The 16,618-nt window shown below is 39.1% G+C and overlaps 1 protein-coding gene and 1 long non-coding RNA gene across 2 annotated transcripts in view; one reads left to right on the forward strand and one right to left on the reverse strand.

Moving 5' to 3' along the window:
• Positions 1-16,618, forward strand: part of NR5A2 (nuclear receptor subfamily 5 group A member 2) — an 84,219-nt gene that overhangs the window by 44,357 nt on the left and 23,244 nt on the right. The window contains exons 6-7 of the mRNA XM_054286061.1: positions 4,092-4,211; positions 15,092-15,239. Of these exons, the coding sequence (XP_054142036.1) occupies positions 4,092-4,211; positions 15,092-15,239 (268 nt within the window). The remainder of the gene's footprint in view (positions 1-4,091; positions 4,212-15,091; positions 15,240-16,618) is intronic.
• On the reverse strand, positions 7,895-9,767 carry LOC128943204 (uncharacterized). The gene is made up of 3 exons (XR_008483679.1): positions 9,698-9,767; positions 8,928-9,016; positions 7,895-7,978 (listed from the first exon to the last, which is right to left on the reverse strand). It is a non-coding gene; the product is annotated as an uncharacterized LOC128943204 (long non-coding RNA).

Genomic DNA, 16,618 nt, shown 5'->3' on the forward strand with positions numbered 1-16,618 from the left:
AAATAGTCTCTGGAGTGCACTTGTCTTATAAAACTTTGATTTGGGGTGATTTGCACCACTATAGCATAAGAAAATGGAGTAACAACTCAAATTATATGTCTGCAATGGCTTGTGAGTGATCTCCTAACTGCATTTGAAAGAAAGTTCAACCATTCCTTGAACCGATGTGCTTCAGGCTGAGCAGTTCAGACAGATGTTTAATCACTTCATAGTCACTAGGAAATGGATATTCAATGGCCATAGAATTTAAAAGTGGCACTATGAGATGAATGCTTCATGTTATTCCATATTTGCATTCCCTATTAGAATCATAAGTAAAAATAATTCAGCTGAATCCAACACAGTCTTATCACATAAATTTCAATTATTGTGGTTTCTTTAAATCATTAGATACCCTTTTAAATTTTTAGTAGCAGAAAAGCCCAAAGCTACTGTGGCAAGTTGATGTAAATGAACAGAGATGAAAAAGGATTCTCCAGCTTCTGAGAAAAGCAGGTGTAAACTGGGTAAAAAGTGAACACATTGTTTAACTGAATCTGCAGCAATAATTATAAAGAAAATATTTAACTTAGAACAACAAAAAAACCCCATGACCCTGAAATTTTTAACAGGTAATTCATCAAGTTTCAGGCTGAAAATACCTCTTCAGAAGAAAAATTGCAATAAATCTGCAGTTGTTGGTTACAGCACAAAATATTGTGAAATACTTTCCTAAAAGAAAGACACAGTGTGGTTTTGATAAGATTAAGGTGAATTTCAGCAAAGCATACACATTATTCTTCATTTTACTGTTTGGCAATTTCAGTGTTGTTCTTCAGAAAAAACAAAAGTTTATAATGATTAACGTTCTGTGCTGTGGGAAGCATACACTCTACAACAATACTACTCTTGTGTCACACTAGCCTTCCTCATCTATAACATCAGCACAAATAGTTTTTCAGATGAGTAACCAGCATTTCTGAGATAAGTCTTCCCTTTAACTATAATTGATAAGGGGTGATTGTGTATTTCAGTGTCAATAGAGGTCTCAGTGAGACTTACAAACTTCCACTGAATTCCATATAAAAGCTCAGGGCCCAGCTGAGGGGAGGCCAGGGTTTAGCAGGCAGATGTGACACTCCCATTCCTATCTTCTTCTCCTGCCAAGAGATAGTGTTGTCACCACAGTGCTCAGGGTTAGACCTTTCCTCTTCAAACTGAGAATCCATTTCCTCCACTCCTGGAAACACTCTATGTAGCTGTCTTGGAGACAGAATCTTACCTCTTCTCCTGCTTACACTGCTAATGGCAGAGCAGCCTTCTCCAGCTTTGGAGTCAGAAGACTGAAGTCCACAAGAGGATTTTCCTTCAGAGGACCTTCCTCTTCAGAAGCAAACTTGAGTCTCTTTGCCTTCAGGATCAGTTTCAGGCACATTCAGTTTAAGGCACATAATTGTTTTGGTCAAAGGCTGATTTTGTCATTTTGACAGATAACATGCTTCTGCAACACATTTATCGACATGCCACAGAAACACAATGGTGTTTGTGTTCTGCTGCACTTACACACTTCATAAACTTTACCAGCTTGTCCTAACATAAGAAGTGGTGCACTACTGGTTTTGTTCAATGTGATCTAAATGCTTTTCCTCATCTACCTGTCTTTCAGAAGTAGGCTGGAACTGGTCATTTGTGCTACCTTTTAGTAATACACAATCCTCATTAAAGTCATGTTTCTTTTTTCCTTCCTAGGGCAAACTGGAGGCATCTGCTGCCCCACCATCTTTCTTAAAATGGCAAAAGCAGCTGGATCTAATAATCTTCTGCAGGCAATACAGTGTTTGGGATGTGAATAGAGCTGGTTATGCTATCCATTTTATGGGCTTTCACTAGTTAAATTAGAGCGAACACAGAGGAGTAGATTTTGTGAACCACTAGCAGATGTTCACTGTGCTAGTTTTGTCAGGCTTGTAAAACAGCAGGAACAGACTATGTGCAGAACCATTTTTTGTGATTTTGCCATCTCGCACTGTTCTCACAGCACTGGCTCAGTAATGACAGGATAGAGCTTGGGAGGTAAGCTTTGATTGTGGAGTAGCTGCTATCAGGATCTTCAGAAAGCCAGACCTCTAAAGTGTGGTTTGTTTTCAAAAGCCTGTGGCTGAGACAGCTGGCTTACACTGGAAATATATAGTCATTTATAGTCCAGTCAAGTGCTTGACACCTTATTCAGGTAACAGGTGTTATGACATGGATGCTGAAGGTTTAACTCTCTCAAAATTTGTTTTCTTTGGATGTAAGCTGTGATAGCTTTTTGTGAAATTCGGGTCACATTGTCCTGTTAACATGATGTCTCTGATTTTTGTGATTTTTTTCAACCCCTTTCTGTTCAGAGGAGAAAATTATCAAAGAATAGTTTCATGTAAAAAACAAGAGTAACAGAATCTGTATATTTCAAATATCGTTTTCTAATAATTAATTAAACCTGGCTCAAGTGTATCAATGTGGTGATTTACAGTCCTCTCTTGAGCCAACAAATCAATTGGTTGAAACAGAACAGTTTTGTGGTCAAATACATGTTGCGGGCAGAGCAAGAGATTTTTAATACTAAATCATCCTTGCTCTGTATCTGTGTGGGAAAACACGAACAGCAGCACACAGCCTCTTGTGCCTTTGAAAGGAAGTTATGACAAATGGAAGAAGCAAAGATTTCACTGTTTCAGATGTTGAAGTCTGAGCTATGTGGCAAGTGATTGGAAAGAGAGAGACAATAGTAGGCAACTTTCACAGGTGACATTACAAAAATCTACTCATAAGAAATGTTACTTCCTTCTCTACTACACAACTAGAAAGCAAGCCTGAAAGAACAAAGTTCTAAAATTCATTAGGTCATATTTGATAAAACTTGAAAACACCTACTGCATTATCTAATTCAGCTCATGCAGGATTACTCTTTGTAGTGTGGTTTCCTGTGTATTACAAAATCTAGTTTTAAAGCAATTGAAACTAGATTTATAGCATTTATAGCATTTTTAATTTGTTCAGCAATTGCTGTCTATGCAGGTTCTTAAGAGTCCTTTCAATTACATAGGTGCTATTACTACCCTGAATTGTAGCAGGACTAATTTATGCACCTCTCAATTCTTTCAGGGCACCCATTTAAAGTCAAAGACTTTGATTTTAAAAAGAAATCAGGAAGCTCAGTAAGAATAGGTTCAGAGGATATTGATGCTTACCATGACTTAATTTCATAGTCTACCTTCCACTAATTTGTGATATTTTTTTCCCCCATTTCCATGGAAATCCTAATTTTTTTCAGTCTTTAAGTGAAGAAGACTGAATACAATCTAGTTGCATTTACAGTCACTTTACGGATACATTTCTTTGTCCTCTAAGACATAGATCCCAAATAACTTCAGAAAATCTTAAAGTAGGTTCCTTGTTCTGGGTGCCCAGTATGTTCCTTCTGTTCTCAAATCCACTCATGGATGAGTCTCACTGCTCACCACTGACTCGTGCATTGCCCTTTCTTGCCCTACCAGTGACACTCAGAGCTGCTCAGCTTCTGCTTATTAAGAAGTGTTCTCTTTTCATAGCACCACAGCCATTTTTAGAGAGTTTTTTAACATCTCTTCACTTTTTAATTTGCAAGGGACCTGTCTCTGACTTGGGCCTGTTGAAGCAATAACGCTTGTGGAATCTCCAGATTCCTTCTCATTTCCAGAAGCTAAGGTTTAAGATGGGGAATAGGAGAAAGTTCACATCAGCATTATTTCCTGCTCTTCTTGTTTTGGGTAAAAATAAAATCCCATTGCCACAAATATACAATTATTACTACTTAGCATAACAGTGCAAAGGTCTGCTTTCTTAGAATCTAATTCCTCATTCTGCTTTCCTAGAATCTAATCAGGAGTAAATATTGAGAACATTTTACAGATAAAGGCCACAGCAGTGTTCTGTTTAGTCAACTGCAAACAACAATTTTGGGCATGAATATTTCTACACAGCACCTCTGTTCTCCTGTCAGCCAGCTGTGTGAAGGAGGGCTGCCTCCCTAGTGTGATGCCAGACTTACTCCCAGAGTGATGTCACCAATGTTTGTGTTTCCTTTACAGGTTGATGACCAAATGAAGTTGCTTCAGAACTGCTGGAGCGAACTCTTAATTCTGGATCACATTTACCGGCAAGTGGTACATGGGAAAGAAGGCTCCATCCTTCTGGTTACTGGGCAACAAGTGAGTATGTTGTCTGAGAGAAAGAGTCATCTCTTGTTTTTATAATAATTTTCAAAATACCAGGAGTTTAACTAGGTCAGAAGCACCACTGTGTTCTCAGAGATCCTTCACAAGTAGTGTAGGTAAAATCACTTGTGCACTCTGTTTCTAGTCTGCTGATTACAGATAAACCTAAAAAAGCAGATATAATCATAAGCACTTTGCTTTTCAAATACTTCAGTAATTGAAAAGCAGCAGATGAGAACTGTTTTTCAAGAAGTAGTATTTCCTTGGGGCTTGTTTCTAACAACAACACTCCCAAACCTAATGTTTAGGTTTAAGCATGTACAGTTTTCTTCCCTTCAGAATTGTGATTTACTGAAAAGAAGCAGTGGCTGGATCAGAAAGCTAGAGAACCTGCTGCTTACTACCTCAGAAATACCTTGCTTTTAGAGACATATGCACATGTGTGAGAAACTGGGCAGCTGAGACATCTAATCACAGGAAAATTATTCTGTCCATAGGCTATAAAAGCAGATAGTGTCCCAGAAACTGTCTCAGGGTATGCACCCTGCAGTTTCTGCCTAGCTATCCAGGGGTAATTTTCTTCATGTGTCAGATACAAGGATCTCCCAAAATGCAAGAGCTATAATGTAGCAAATATTAGGAAAATTGTGAGAAAACACAAAAGAAAGTTTTGTCTCCACTATGCTTTCCAAAGCACAACGATCTTGACAGTAAAACAAGAACCTTATTCCTAAGATTGTTATTCTGCTTTTAACAGAATGAAAAAAAAAAAAAGAGAGTATCAAAGAAAAGCAAGGTGTGCCTGTACATTATGTTTCTGTCTTGAAGTGAAAACAAATGATGGCTCTTTGGTATTTAAGTAGCTGCAAACTGAACTGAACTGCCTCAATTTAGACACACATGGGAAAGAGCTCCTTTTCCTGTGCTACACCATTTGTGTCTGCAAGTTGTGGAATCTGCTTACAGCTTTAGCTGTAATTTTAAAGATGCAGCCATTTCTTAACACTTAGAATAAATGTTTGCAAGAATCAGAAGGATTCTGATTCTCCTGTTTACATTTATGATTAAGAGGTCTACAATAGAAAGGAGAAATTATTGACTTGTTCAAGAAAGGAATTGGGAAAACTCAAATTCTATCTGTAGAACTGACTCCTGCAGTTCATGGAAAGTCACTAACCTCTCAGATATCGTTCTACTCCCTAATTGCATTAGCAAAAGTCAGTTCAGTTGCATGACTCTTTATTCATAGTGGTGCAATTGAGAAAATTTCATGGTCTGCAAGATAGACAATTTCACTGGAAACTATTTCATTTACCACACAGGATGCTTGTTTATCAAGCTATAAGTACATTGACAGGTTTCTGTTCCTGAGAGAACTGCTAAATTAGTGTCTCCTTTGTTATGTGATTAGCACTGTTTTAAAGGTACTGAGTACCTAAGTCCCACTGAAATCATTAGAGGCATCTAACTACCCTTAAATTCTAGCCATTGTCCCCATTTTCACACAGTAGTTATTCTTACCTCATTAGCCACTTTTATCTTTTCTTGAAAATAAAAACCCCAGCTGTACATGATCTCAAGGCAAAGCAGAGCGTTTCTTCACTGCTGGACAACAGGTAGCAGGATGCTTATTAAATGTACTGCTTGCAAATCAGCAGCTGGACTGGGAAGCTGTGCATTTGCAGGCAGTCTCCAACTAGGATAAAACCTGGCTATGTTGGAATGACTGCATTCATTTTTGCCCATGTTTGTAAAGTAGTTTTTAATACATCCTTCTTTAAATCCAATTTCCCTTTCCTACGTCAAAATTAGTCATTTTGAAGTCGGTGCAAGCACCCCCAGAGTCTCCATCACCTTCTTTACTTTCCTCTTTGCACTTAGGCTAAGAGCAGGAGCGATATCACTACATCAGCAACAAGAACTCTACAGCCAGTCCTTTTTCCCATTTCACAGTTCCTAACAGCTGCAAAACATACTCCCATGGATGTGTCACAGATTCTCTTTGAGAAACAGGGAGACACTAGACCTGAACTACAGAGTCTCTGGCTGCTGTTTCTGAAATCTCCCCTAATGCCTCTGCTTTGTCCCAGTTTCACTCAGCTCTGGCCCCAGTGGCTCCTCGATGAAAAGCCAGATTGCTTCCAGGAGCAGGCGCCTGCCCCGCCTGGCTGTGCACGGCACACGTTTCACACTAAGGCTGCTGCTGGTCGAGGTGCTGCAGCAGTGCCAGTGCTGTGCCACTACATGGCTTGTAGGCAATTTCTGCATCAAAAGCATTTACTTTGAACCAGCATCTTTTCATGGGTTAAAATAATTCTTGGAAGAAACACTTTTGTTTAGTTGGACAAGGCTGAGTGAGCTAAGCAGAAGTTTTAAAATATCTAGAATTGTCAGAGCCACAAATCTTAAAATCACAGGATAATCCAGACTGGAAGGAATTTTAAGGACCAGTCCAAACCCCTGCTCAATCCAGATTTCTCAGAGCTTTGTCCGGTTGGGCTTTGAATACATCCAAGAACGAAAACTGCAAAACTTCATGTGCAGCCAGTACCACTGCCTGACAATCTCCATGGGGAGAAAGTTTTTCCTTGGTTGTCCTATGAAGTCTTTTTTTTTTTTTTTTTTTATTCCAACTTACACCTAGTGCTCATAACTCTCCTCCTCCTTGAGCCCTGATGCAATACACAGAGTCCAGGACATCTTGTAAGGACAGACTGAGGCAAAGGTAGCACTGAGAACCTCAGCCTGGTCTGTGCTTGCTGCCACAAAATCACCATCTGAATCCAGCTGCAGTCCCACATCTTCCTGGTTTATCCCAAACTAGCAATTCAACATCCCTTGCACGTTTCAATACAGCTGAACCCTTTTTTAACATTATCACTCCATGGCAGTGGACATGGACATGGATGGTGTTTCTGCATCACCCATCCTGAGCCACTCCTGGCTTCAGCTGCTGTGCACTGCTTTTGCACATCCCTGTTCAGTAGTGAGTTACTTTGTTAGACAAGTTGATCCAATACAACTGTCTCTTTTCCTACCTGTCAAGGTAAACCATCTTGGAAGCATTGACTCAGACTGTTGCACTCCTAGACACAACATCTGTTCAAATGTATTTATGAAAGCACAATTAAACTGTGTCTATATCCTCTGTAAAAACTGTAAAATAATTCTGGGAAGCCACACTTCTAGACCTGGGCATTATGAGTCTTTGCTAGTGCACCATTCCTGCATGCTTTCTGATTCCTGTCCTGATCTTTTCAGTTCCCACAGAAGAGACAGGGAAAAACCATGCCACCATTTCATAAAAATTAGTTGATTAAGGTGTGGAAAGCACTCTGACACTTCTGATGAAAAGTGCTGTAGATGTTTTTATTTCTGCTACCAACAAAGCACTATGAGCAAAATTACAGTCAATCATCTGGCTTTCAAAGATAATAACTTTAAACTGAGGACCTGAGCTAGACTGCCAACTTTATTACCTGAGAGATCAAGCTTATTGTCACAAGTTAGCAAATTTAAGACCTGAGAAGCCTCACTCCTCGCTTTCCTTAATATATCCCTCCATAAAAGCTACTCATAAACACTGCCCTTTTTACAAATCACCATCAAGGTGGAAGCTGTAAGGGGGGAACTTACCATCCCTTAATTAGAGCATACCTGCTCTCTCCACTTAGAGTGCACAGCCTCTGTTCCTCAGACACAATAGCCAAACTTTATCCAGGTCCCCAGGGCGGTACCACTGTCAGTGCTGCACTAGGTATCTAAAAGGGGATAGTAGTTAGAAGAACACTTGATAATTTTCAAACACACTGGCTCAAAACCCATTACTTTAGGGCACTCCTATCACATTTCCATATATCTGCATTTCCCTCAAGCCACTGACTTATGGGTTTTACTCAGTGTCAATCCACTGTTCCCACTTTGATGGGGGAAAAGTGCAGTCAGCAACAAACTAGTAATCTCTGGCCCTTGTATAAAAAGAGACTGTGTTTTATTTTATTTTGTTATTTATTTGGGGTTTCATAAATGAAACTCTTTTGTGTGTATGTGTTTCAAGAAAGCACTTTTTTCAGATCATTACAATTCCTCAGCAGTTCCTCAGAAACAAGTTCCTCCCTGTGCTGCACACTTCATTTTCTGCACTAAGTACTGCCCCTCAGCAGTAGCAATTACCATTTCAAAAGGAAATAAAGTAGCACAAATGCATTTTACAACTCTCAAAATTTCATAATAGAAAACAGCTAAGGAGTGATTTGCAATGTGGTGGTTAATTGTAAATCATTGCCAATATGCTCTCCACATGCTGAGTTTTGTAGACTTGCCATGTGCCATGTAATTTTAACAGACCATTTCTAATTATAGAATTTTAATTCCTCCAACTTCAGCACTTTCCTCTTGTATCTTCTACAAGACCAATACACTGCCAGCTTCCAAGACCCAGCACACATAAGGTAGATGCTAAAGCTCTGCACAGAATATTGTTACTTGTGTATTTTCCTGTAACAGTTAATGCACAACATGTGAATTGTAGTTTCATCTGCTCCTTTTATTCATACCTTCACTCTACTGCCAAATATTCCCTCTGCTGAGCTTGGTCAAAGCCTTTCCAATTAAATAGGCCATCCAAAAATGTGCCTAAATCTCAGATTTTTTTGAGACTGTTGAAACTACTGATTTAGTTGAAGTCACCACACAAATGCATCTTTATACCTGGATTTCTATTCTAAAGCATAGCACCAGAGAAAGAGCATGAGATCTTGATGGTGTTGTTGAGAAAGACCACCCTTGCAGAAGTATCACTGAAATACAAAAGCACAAGAATGTTAAGAGGAGTGGCTGTAAAGGACATCCACAAGTCATAGTTATAGAAAGCTCAGGGATATCTAGTGGAAACTTATTACTTCTTATGTTTTTGGAAATTAGCAAGTATCTTTTTCTCATTCAGTTTGTGTTATAGTCAGTGAGGCTTCACAGTTGTGGTGGGCACAAAAGAAGTATTGGCATTAGAGGGCCAAATCTGGAAGTCCTTACATCAGCAAATAAACACAGGATTTGATTCAAGGAGGATACAAATGAGGTCAAGCAATCATTATTTCACTATTCAGTACCGTATTAGTTTTTTTGCACAGTTCCTTACTCTAGTGGTTTCTGCCTAAAGGAAAGTAAGGTTGTGGTAGTTCTTAAAAGGGCCTTATGAAGATATGAAAATATTATGCTGGCTGCTCCTTGGGGATGAACTAAATGTGCTCAGTTAAACTGGGTAAAACACATCAAAATGCAGTTATAACCATGAAGTGCCCTGAATTCAGGTTTTTAAAATATTTGTTACATATTTTGAGCCTTTCATGTAGCTATGGACATACCTATGAACAACCTGATCCTAATTCACATATGCTTTGCTGTGTAGCCATGAAACCATCATAGCACTACATTTTTAAGTCTAAAATCCCTGTACCAGTAAAGTTTCATGGAGAGAGCACCTCACATGAATACTTGAACACCAGTACTTTCATTTTCCACATGCTGACTGTGTTGTCTTCATGGGAAACACATTTCTTTTGTAGTTCTTACACATGGCTCCTGTGTGTAAGAAAGAAAACAAAAGTTATTTGCCTGGAGTCTGGCAGTATTTCTCCAAACCAGTCCCATGCTAGTGAACTAATCTGTCAACACAAACTCAGGAAAAATCCCTTAGCTGATTTTAAGCTTGCCCAGAAGGAAAAACAAAGTTGTTCAGAAACTCAGTTTGAAGAAAGCACCATGCGAGTCTGTCCCAACTGCCTGTTGGAGTAGTGATAGTGATGGGATCCAAGGTGAGTACAGCCAGTCTTGACTTCCCATTGTGGGAAAGGAATTAAACAGTAGAGCAGAAATTTGGCTAAAATAAGAGGGTCTAAAGGTGGAATGAACTTACATGGTTCATACCTCCTGAAGAAGCAGTTTGAGTTAACGCAGCCTTGTGAGATGTTACCCAGACATTCACAACATTTTTTCCAGCGACTCTCTGTCTTCTGATCAGCTTTACTGAATATGAAACACAGCAGTGATTTTGTATAATCTCATCTCAATATTACAAGAACAACAGAAGTACATTATAGCACTTCGTAAAGAAATGGATTCTATTGTACTCTGCAGTACTTTGGAGTGTTACTATTTGCATATTATAGTTAATTATCAAGCACCATATCATCCTAGGGGAAAGGACCACTGGCAACTTAATTCATTATCTTCTATTATTTGTCTCACATTAAAATGACAAGCATCTTATGCTGCATAAGTCAACAAAATTTTAATTAATATATCCAAACCTGATAACCAGCAGATACAAGGATATCTGTGGGGTTTTTCCATTCTGAAACCTCCTCAAATTTTGTATGTAGGCGCCTCTTCAAAGTGTTTTCCATGTTTATTTGCTTAGAAATGTAACAGAAGCACTGTTTTTAATTAAAGAATTATATTAAAAGCTCAAAATGAGTTTAATAACCACTGCAGTTTCCAGTGAAAGCTGTATCTCAGGAAACAGTGGAAAGGTTGCAATAGTAAATGAGCTTGTTTGCTCTATACTGAATGCATGCTTTTGAGATGAGGCTCATCCACCCACTGAGCATCCACTCAAGCAGGGTCAGGGCTCAGAGACCCAGGGCAGGTCAATGATGGCCAGCCAGGCTTTCAGTGCTGTTTGAAGCCTAGGAGGGGGTGCTGGGGAGCAGCCCCCCAGCAGCCAGAGGTGCTGGCCAGGGTTGCACCCCACAGAGCAGGGGGAGCAGGATGCTCCCTTTGCTGCACCCAGGCACTCACTGCCTCTGCCTTCAGACCCGAAGCTCACAGTAGTGTAATTTACTAAATCCAATATGAAATCAATCTTTTATTAATTTGGACTGCCTTAGTCTACTAGACTATACTGAACAGAGCTACAGCAGGGGCTTTATTCATTACTTGTGCAATTCCTGTCTGGATGGAAGGAATGGCATTCAGGGACAGTCAGCACCTGGCAACACCATCAACAAGTAAAATCACTCTAATCATATTCTGGAGACAATTTCAAGCTTGCTGAAGCATTGAAAGGGATGGTGCAGTTCCACACAATATTTACCCATGATACCACATTCATACTCTAGAATAATCAAACACTCCTTAATTTTAGAAGAAAAAGTGAACTTAATTCCACCATTAAGTGTTAGACTGTTTTGTGGGAATAGAGAAGGTGATACCAGAAGCCACCACCTGATTCCACCAGAAAAATTACTATCTGAGCCCAGTAATTTTTCTTCAAAAATCTTTTGAATTACCATGAAACACCATTTGCAAAACAAAACAAAACAAAACAAAAAAAAAAAAAAAAAAAAAAAAAAAAAAAAAAAAAAACAGGTGTTCCCTTTATTTTTGGCCTTCAGCCACAGCATTTTTTGAGCCCAGGGTACAGGAGGAATTCACACTTCTGTTTGTGCAGCCATAACTTCAGCTCATTGTTGTACTTCCAAATGAGGCTATGCAGAAGCTCTGACAAAGCTGCTGTTTTCAAAAATGCCAAATAACATCCTCAACATCAAAAGCAATGTGAAAAGTAGTAGTATTGATTGGGATGCAAGAATATTTTAGTAATGGATTTGATTTTACTAAATGAAATCAATGCACAATATGAAGTAAAATGCACAATACAAAGTAAATGCTCTGACTTCATTATGCAATTAAGCATTTTGCACAAAATCCAAGCTGGTTTAATCTCTGTCTTTTAAAAATGCTTTTAATCACGTTGGAAGGTAAAAGAATTAATACACATTTTCGTATCAATTTCTGCATAAAGGACCAAGCAAGCAGAACAGTGTAGTCTTTAATGTGACCACTTTTTCAGAATAGACATTAACTGAGGCTTTTTCATGCACAGTTGCTTTTGTATAAACTGATTGACACCTTTGGGGGTCGTCTTTCCACTGACTCATAATTTTGCTCACTCTTGAAAAAAGCCTTCTGCACACCTACTATTCTCTAGTTAAAGCTGAAAATTCAACTCATCATATTTACACAATTAAAAAAAAATCCATTCTGCGTTGTTTTTAATTGCAAATCCTACTCAAGGGACCAATTCTCCTGCTTAGGAGGCAGCCCTGTGCCTTCTACTAGAGAACCAACTGCAGTCAATTATGGTAATGAAATGTCAATAAATATAAAAATTTAATACAGCCTGTTCCTGGTGAGTGGCAGATGAGGACTTGCCTCCCAGACAAATTTGCTGGTGCTGCAAATATTAAATGCACCTGAAAGAGGAGCAGGCTGCCTGAGAGCTCTCCAGTAGAGGGATGCTGGGAGATCCAGGCATCTACTGGGTTTTTCCATTATGGCATAATCGCTGCACTAAGGCCACTGATATTCTTGACATTCAGACATCTTAACTTCTTCTTATGAAGTGAGCAGCATATTTTCCCCACAAATTGGAAGCTCAGTAAGGGATTTGAAGCTTTTTTCCCCCCACTCTTAACAATTACAAAAGAGATATTAAGTTATGAAACTTCATATTTATATGTGACCAGTTTCTCAATACAATGTAGTTGAACCAAGTCACTACATTAAACTGGTTTTTAAGTAAAAATTATTTGAGGTATTTCACTTAATATTTTCTTATTATTTATATAGGTATATATACATAAAGAAATATGCATAAATGCATCTATAGAAAGAGTGATAAATAAGAGATGAACTAGCAATTAGTTTTTGAAAGATGGACAGGCTAGGGTTTCCAAAGATCAGATCGTAGTGCAGCCACAGATTTCTTTGGCCCTGAGTAAACAATTTATTGTCACTACTTCAAGTTTCCCCAGGTGTAAAAGAGAGCAATAACCTACCTCACAGGATTCTTCAGCCTAATCCACTGATTTAATTGAAGCATGAACTCAACTCAAACTGCTCCAACACTGCAAAGTATTATTATTCTTAACCTCCATTCAAGAAGTGTAACCTCATTTTCTTGTGCAGTTACCTCCAATCAGTTTATAGAGTGCAATAAGAGTATATAAATGAAATGTCTTATTAAAAGTCAATAACTTATTGATTATATTAAGGTCATTACCAGGAAAAGTTAATTTTAGCTTCTTTCAGTCTTCTTTCTATCGTTCCATGCTGCAATTTTGTCAGGCTAGGAGTATTCCAAGTTTTACTGCTGTTTATGCTTGAGCAAAATCAATTCAGCAGTTTTAAAATAAAATAATTTTTTAAAAAATAAAAAAATCAAAATACATGTTGCTTAACATGTTTTTTTTAAAAAACAGATTTAAAGGGATCAGAGCCTGGAAAAACAAAATTTTGCAGTATTGGTTTGTTTCTTGTGGTGATACTGCTCCATTCTTTATTAACTACTTTATTATGGGAAACCTTAGAGATGGGTTGAGAGCACTGATTCCATTAAACAAATGACTGACCCAAAGCAAGCACTTACCATTGTGCTTAGTTGTAATTTACAGCCAGACTTCACTTAGATGAAGTATGATTAGCAATTTCCCTGTTGTTCTGGAGGCTCCTACAAGAGAAAGGTGAAGGTAACTAGAGCGTTTTGAAATTGTACCACTGACCCATTTAGGTCTCAGCCAGTTGGCCAGGAGTGGTTCTGTGGGGAGCAGCAGCACAGCAGGCCATGTCCATGGGACAGTGGCACTTGCAGGGGACGTGGAGCACTCTGATGAGAAGTGGGCTGAGCTCTGAAGCTGAAGCTGCTGCTCAGGTCACCCCAGTTCTGATAGAGCAGTCACACCCTGCTCCACACCAACCGTTGCCCTGTCCTGGAGCCAGCCCACCCCAGCCCCTCCCTTCTCCTTCCCATCACACCATTCCCACAGGCTGTGCCCTTCCCCACTGGTCAGCATCCTGTGACAAGCAGGCACACCTTCAGAGTGGCAGGGGTGGGGCAGTCTCTGCATGGAAACATCCCCACAATGGGACTGGCATCAGCCAGAACAGTTTCAGCATGCTGGGCTTGGGGAGGTTGCCCAAGGTTCAAGGATCACCCAAGGCTGAGTCAGCAATGGCAGACCTTAATCATCCTGTGCTTGTGAATTTTCCCTTTTTGAATAAATGTATTAACTCCAGACCTCCATTGGATCTCTGCATACAATGAAAGCTCCCAGGCAGGTGAGCCTGCCCTGAGAACAAGGGACAGCATGACCAGGGCAGCAGAGGCCAGCACCACTAATGTCCCCAGCCCAGGAGCTCTATGCACTGAGGTCACTGCTGGGGACAGTGTGAGGGCAGCTGGGCTGTCACACACCTGCCACCCCTCCTTCCCCTGCAGGGCAGCACTTGCCAGAACAAGTGAGTTCCAGTCAATTCCAACAAATACAGGGATTTTGTGTAGCTGGGGAGAACAGCAACCACCCACACAATACCTGTTTCCTGTGGGAATACACCGACATTTCTGGGCCTGAATAGATGTTTCTGGTCAAGTTTGGACACAGGACTGTTTCTCATGAATATCATTGTGTCCCTCTGGAGCAATACAGCCAGGGTAGGCACAAAGCTCACTCCATCAGTTGTTCTCTGCAGGATCATATTATTACAATGAGAACAGGAGACACCAAGGGAACAAAACTGAGATGTGGACAGCTACCTGTGTCATAGGCAGGTATTTAAAGCTTCTAAAGAAGCTAATACAGGCAAACCAGTACTCACAATGATGTCACGTACCATTAAGATATATGGTTTAATGTTATTTTCAATATATACCATTGGGTTAAAATTGGTTTATATATAAAATCATCTTGATTTGGTAACATCATTAAATTAAGAGTGATTTCTATGTCCAGGAGTATCCTGGTTGCATATTGTTGCTTGAAACATCCTGAAGTGTGGGCAGGACAACCAGATAGGAATATAATTCTCTTTTACAGGTGGATTATTCCGTAATAGCATCCCAAGCTGGAGCCACCCTCAACAATCTTATGAGCCATGCACAAGAACTGGTAGCAAAGCTTCGTTCTCTGCAGTTTGACCTACGAGAATTCGTCTGTCTCAAATTCCTGGTGCTGTTTAGTTTAGGTAGGTACACTCTACTCTTCATACTTACTGTTTTTTCTAAAAAACATTGAAAATATTTTGCTTTTCTTCAATTTTTCATGAAACATATGATTATGAAATATGTTTAATGAGGTTCACAGTAATCTGAGGATAATTTTTTAATTATCAGTTGCAGGGAAATTATGTATAAGGATTAAAAGTGTGTTTCCATGGAAATTACTCCTAAAACCTATGGAATTTTGTGGAGTATTATAAACCTTCTGTATTTTGGTATTTGAACACTGAATTTTCCAGAACAAGGATAAAATTCTATCAGACATCCTAGAGAACGATCGAAAATACAGATTGCCATGTTCTTCTATGATATTGAATACAGTTATATAAAGCACATGGACTGGGGATATGGTTGAAATTTCCCTCTTATTCAAGGATGTCTGCAGTAAGTATAAACAATCTTCTTTGCATATGATGGCTGTCACACTGTAACCCATAAATCAGGAATGTATCTCATAGTTTTTTAAAAGTGAAAGGAACTCCTTAAGTGCAAATTAATGATAATAGCTTTAGGAGAGATCTGGCTAGGAAATAACCTTTAAAGGGAAGATTGTTTTGTACTAGTGGAGAGGACAGAATGGGAAAGATACCTATGCAAGACAAATTAGTTAAACCAGTGCCCTCCAATAAATCAGTTGAGAAAAATCACTGGTGCCAAGAATAAAAAAGATCATAGGGAGATGGATTCCTATTGACTTCATGGGAAGAGATTTTTCTGCCTGTCCTCTGTCTCAGGTTTGCATTTTGTTGTAAAGCTGGTGTGAATGAACTTTGCCCAAGTGAGTGGCTTTTTTCCTGGCAGAGAGTTGAAAGGAGAAACTTAAAAACATAAATAAGGTCAGGCCCAGCCATTCCTCCATAGCAAAACCTCCTGTTTTACTGAAAAGGTGGTTATGTCTATAAAGAGAGTAAGTGAGCCAAGGACACAATGAAAGATATCAGCAGTGATGACATTTAATAATGCCCTCCTTGCATTTTTCAGTTTTTAAAAAATTCTGTAAATGAATCAAATTCTAAAAATAAATTATTGTGATACAACTGCAAGTAGACTAAAAGAGGCACTTTTGATCACACTGTAGATCTCAATTACAGTCTTAAATATGTCCCTCCTAGGTGTTACAGAATTTGAACCTGCTTGAAAAAAATTTAGATAAAGTTCCCTTTAAATGTAGGGAAGATAAAAGATCAGTCCTTCAGAGGTACAGGGGACAGATCATGCAGAAGATAGAAAAGATTTTACAGATTATAATGAAATTAGAATGATGCTAACAGGAATGGATCATTCTGAGGTATGTGCATTTTGAATCCTAGGAAGAGATGATGGATTTCCTTGGTAACTATTAACA

The sequence above is a fragment of the Melozone crissalis genome, unplaced genomic scaffold, assembly GCF_028551555.1.
Source record: "Melozone crissalis strain CALT ecotype California unplaced genomic scaffold, PUWL_Pcris_2 ptg000045l_1, whole genome shotgun sequence".
NCBI lineage: Eukaryota > Metazoa > Chordata > Aves > Passeriformes > Passerellidae > Melozone > Melozone crissalis.